Source organism: Nicrophorus vespilloides, unplaced genomic scaffold, assembly GCF_001412225.1.
Source record: "Nicrophorus vespilloides isolate i.1.1-1 unplaced genomic scaffold, Nicve_v1.0, whole genome shotgun sequence".
In the NCBI taxonomy this organism is placed as follows: Eukaryota; Metazoa; Arthropoda; class Insecta; order Coleoptera; family Silphidae; genus Nicrophorus; species Nicrophorus vespilloides.
The window spans coordinates 1-3,787 of record NW_017097311.1 but is presented as its reverse complement, the minus strand read 5'-3'; the positions used below and the strand labels follow the sequence as shown (position 1 = coordinate 3,787).

General features: G+C 30.4%; 1 protein-coding gene across 1 annotated transcript in view; it reads left to right on the top strand.

Moving 5' to 3' along the window:
• Nucleotides 1-1,156, top strand: part of LOC108559734 (venom carboxylesterase-6-like) — a 4,823-nt gene extending 3,667 nt beyond the window's left edge. The window contains exons 7-9 of the mRNA XM_017917079.1: nt 540-702; nt 761-884; nt 941-1,156. Coding sequence (XP_017772568.1) covers nt 540-702; nt 761-884; nt 941-1,136 — 483 coding nt within the window. The 3' untranslated portion in view covers nt 1,137-1,156. The remainder of the gene's footprint in view (nt 1-539; nt 703-760; nt 885-940) is intronic.
• The last annotated feature ends 2,631 nt before the right edge of the window (nt 1,157-3,787 follow it).

The window sequence follows — 3,787 nt, the reverse complement described above, 5'->3', positions numbered from 1 at the left end:
GGATAATTTTATTGTATTTAACTGAAACTAAACGATTTACAAATTTGAAACATGAATATAGATTTTCTATTTCACATTAAAAGTAAATCAATAAAGCAAATAAAACTATTTTGACCCAATTTTTAAAAATTATTTTCAACGATTTTTCAGTTTTTTTTTTAACTTTTAAACATTTTAATGAGAATAAAAGCGATAAAACATTTGCGTATTCGATAAGAAAGCAATAAAATTGGGGAAATTATTGAAAAATCGTCGTTTTTCGTTACGAAAACGCACAATGAAGCAGTCTGTTTTTACGCATGAAAATGAAGACGTTTTGAAATCGTAGTGTTGAAAATGATTCACCTGCAGGTGCGTGCACTAAACTAATTTACCAAACTTGTTTTTTCACTAATTATACTTTAAATTACCTTAGTTTTCATCTAATGCTTATAAATAAATAGTGATTGGATGAAAATAGACTGCATTGTGTTCGCAATAAATGAATCGACCGGAATCAGATCATAATTCTTTTACACTCTTTTTTCTCTCGTTTTCAGTACATAAGTGATTCGCAATTCGTAAAGCCAATAAAGGAGACGGTGAAATTGATGTCGAAATACGTTCCGGTCTACTTCTACGAGTTCTCGTACGAGGGACGGGTAGGACTTAGGGCAATAAATACCTACAAACCCATTAAGAGCGATGTGAGATACGTTGAAGGTAAAAAAAAATAGAAATTTGTAGAGCAAAGAACAACGTAAATACATGTTTCTTATAGGAGTTGGACACTCGGAAGAAATGTGGTATCTGTGGAAGATGGCCAATTTAACAGCAGACAATTATTACGATGCTAAGAAGACGGACGTCTTCACCGAGCTGTGGACTAATTTCGCTAAAAACGGGTACGTTTTTAATTAATAAATTGAAATTATTATATTTTTTGTGTGTGTGTTTGTAGAGCACCGACGCCGTCTTCGATCGTCGATCCTGCCCTGGGCAATCTCAGTTGGCCCGCGTCCAATTCTGGAAACGATTTCAAATACATGGATATCGGCGACGAACTCAACGTCCTGGATAAACCGCGGCAGGAGGCGATGGACTTTTGGGATGATCTGTACGAAACGTACGGAGTTCCACCGTTCAAAACTTACTAACCGCATATGAACACATATATTTTATTCACATATTGTTGTGATACAATTACTTAAATTATAAGTATCAATAGTGAAATTAGTTCCTAATCGAAATTTGTAAATAAATAATTTAGTTACAATAAAATACTAAATACATTGTTTTTTTAATTCATTGATTAACAAATTACATCAACAAATTTATTAGAATATAGTGAAATTAGTTCGTAGATCATATTGTAAGTTGTCTAATTTCAATTTCAAAGTTAGTAAATTAATGTTGAAAATTTACAAAAAACAAAAAACTTTAATTGAATTGAATACCCATTTTTCTTACTTTATCACCACTTGCAACAAGTTTTAAACATTGTTAAATATTAATAGAAATATTGGTTTATCGCACGAAGATGCAGATGATTCATCGCCACGTCGAAAGTCGCGTTTTCGTAACTATATAAAGAAAATTTTCAACACTCTACGATGCAAAACGCACTCATTTTCATGCGTAAATGAAGAATGGTTCATGCGTACGCATTCATCGGCCGTTTTCATAAAACGACGATTTTTCAATAAACCCCCCAATTTTATTACTTTCTTATCGAATACGCAAATCTTTCATCGCTTTCATTCGCATTAAAATGTTTAAAAGTTTCAAAAAAAACTGAAAAAATCGTTGAAAATAATTTCTTTTAAAATTGGGGCAAAATGGTTTTATTTACATTATTGATTTATTTTCAATGTGAAATAGAAAATTTGCAAATAGTTTAGTTTAGTTAACTGAATAAATAATAATTTTAAAATAAAGTAAAGATTATTGAAATTTTTTAAGAATTGTAAAAAAAGTAATCTTCAAAATTTATACGTGGGGTCTAACAAAAGTTCGCTTAGTTGGCGTTAATCCATTTGTTTCTGAAAAAAACAAAAGTTGTTTCTCAATTTGTTAAAGTCCAACGATATTTCATGTCAAATTTCAAAAAGATCGGTAAGAATTGGATATAAAAAAATGGAAGATTAGTGATGTAATGTTGATAGAAATTCCACCACCAACACTGCAAAAAAAAAATTTTCCCCATTATCTACAAATTTCGACGTCAACTCAAGCTTATGGAAGTTTTCCAGGAATGCCAAAATGCATATGGACTGAATGCATCATCTCTTAAGACCATTTCCAAGTGGTTTCGAAGATTCCAAACTGGACATTTTTCCCTAACAATTCTTAGAAACATTTGAAAATGAAGAGTCTATAAATAAATAAATGGAAATTATGTTGAGAACAATGAAAACAATTTTATTTTATTGTTTTTTCCAGCCAACTAAGCTTTTGTTACACCCCACGTAAATTATTAACACAAAATGTTTACGAAATACAGATTTGTTAATTTAAGTGAGTTTGTAGTTATTAAACACGTGAATGCAAAATTAAGAAAATTCTATTTTCGTTCAATCAAAATGCTTACATTTCAAAATTTTATTTTGATTTTTATTTATTTTATGTGCATAATGCAAATTGCTCTTATGTCTACAAATATCTTAGTAGACTCTTTCTAATTTGCTTATTTGATGAAGTAACTAACATTCATGGTTATAAAGTAATAACGTAAAACGTAACATAAAAAAATAAATAATTTCGTTGAAGTAATTTATGATTAATATATCAACTGTGATGTAATACACAAAGAGCAGTTGATCCAGGTTGGCTGGGTATCGAATATGTAATTCTTTGAGGATTAATTCCGGGATTCGATTTCCCTTCCGTTGAAATCCATCAACTAAAGAACAAGAGAGAACGAGGGCGGATAAGTTTTGTAATTTAATGTTGAAAAATGAACAATTCTTAAAATAATATTTTGATCTTTTATAATATTTCGAATTTATAATTAGAAACAAAATACACTAATTTTCGTGCCCATATGTGCATTTGTTTTTGCACCTGCAGCTGAGTCACCGCGACGTCGAGACCAGATGCGTTTTCGTGCCCAAATAAGCGTACGCAGCCACCGATGATCCACCGTGACGCAAACATCGTGCGTTTTCGTAACCAAAAACGACGATTTTTCAATTTTTGTTACTTTCTTATCGATTGCGAAAATGCTTCACCGCTTACATTTACAATTACAATATTTACAAATTTAAAAAAAAATTATTAAAAAACGTCAAAAATTAATTTGGAAAACATCGGGTGGATGCGCAGGATAACAAACGATTCCAATTTGTAAAATACGTTTTAATCATAATTAATTATCAATTAAAAACGTTTTACTCTTACTAAGTTTTCCATTTAGAAGAAAGTAATTAACTAATTAATTTAATACAAATACTTTTGTTTTTATATACTAAATCTATGTAATAAAATAACTGAATGTGTGTAAAATATACTTTGAGAAAATTGAAAGAAAAAGGTGATAATACGAATGGGTTATTGTCGCATGAAAAGTTTACTCACTGGGTAAAAACTTCACTGTTTAGACGCAGAGTTTTGAAAATGTATATGTACAGGGTGGCCCAATTGAACTTAAAACTGCTATAACTTTTGAACCGTTGACAATGTTGTGTCCATATTTTGCCTCCTAATGATAGCCGATAAGACTGCGGAAGCATTTGCATCTCAGTTTTTTGAAAAAAAAAAGTTATTAGTGATGGAATTCAAACGTATATAGTGTGATAGCCCAATATTT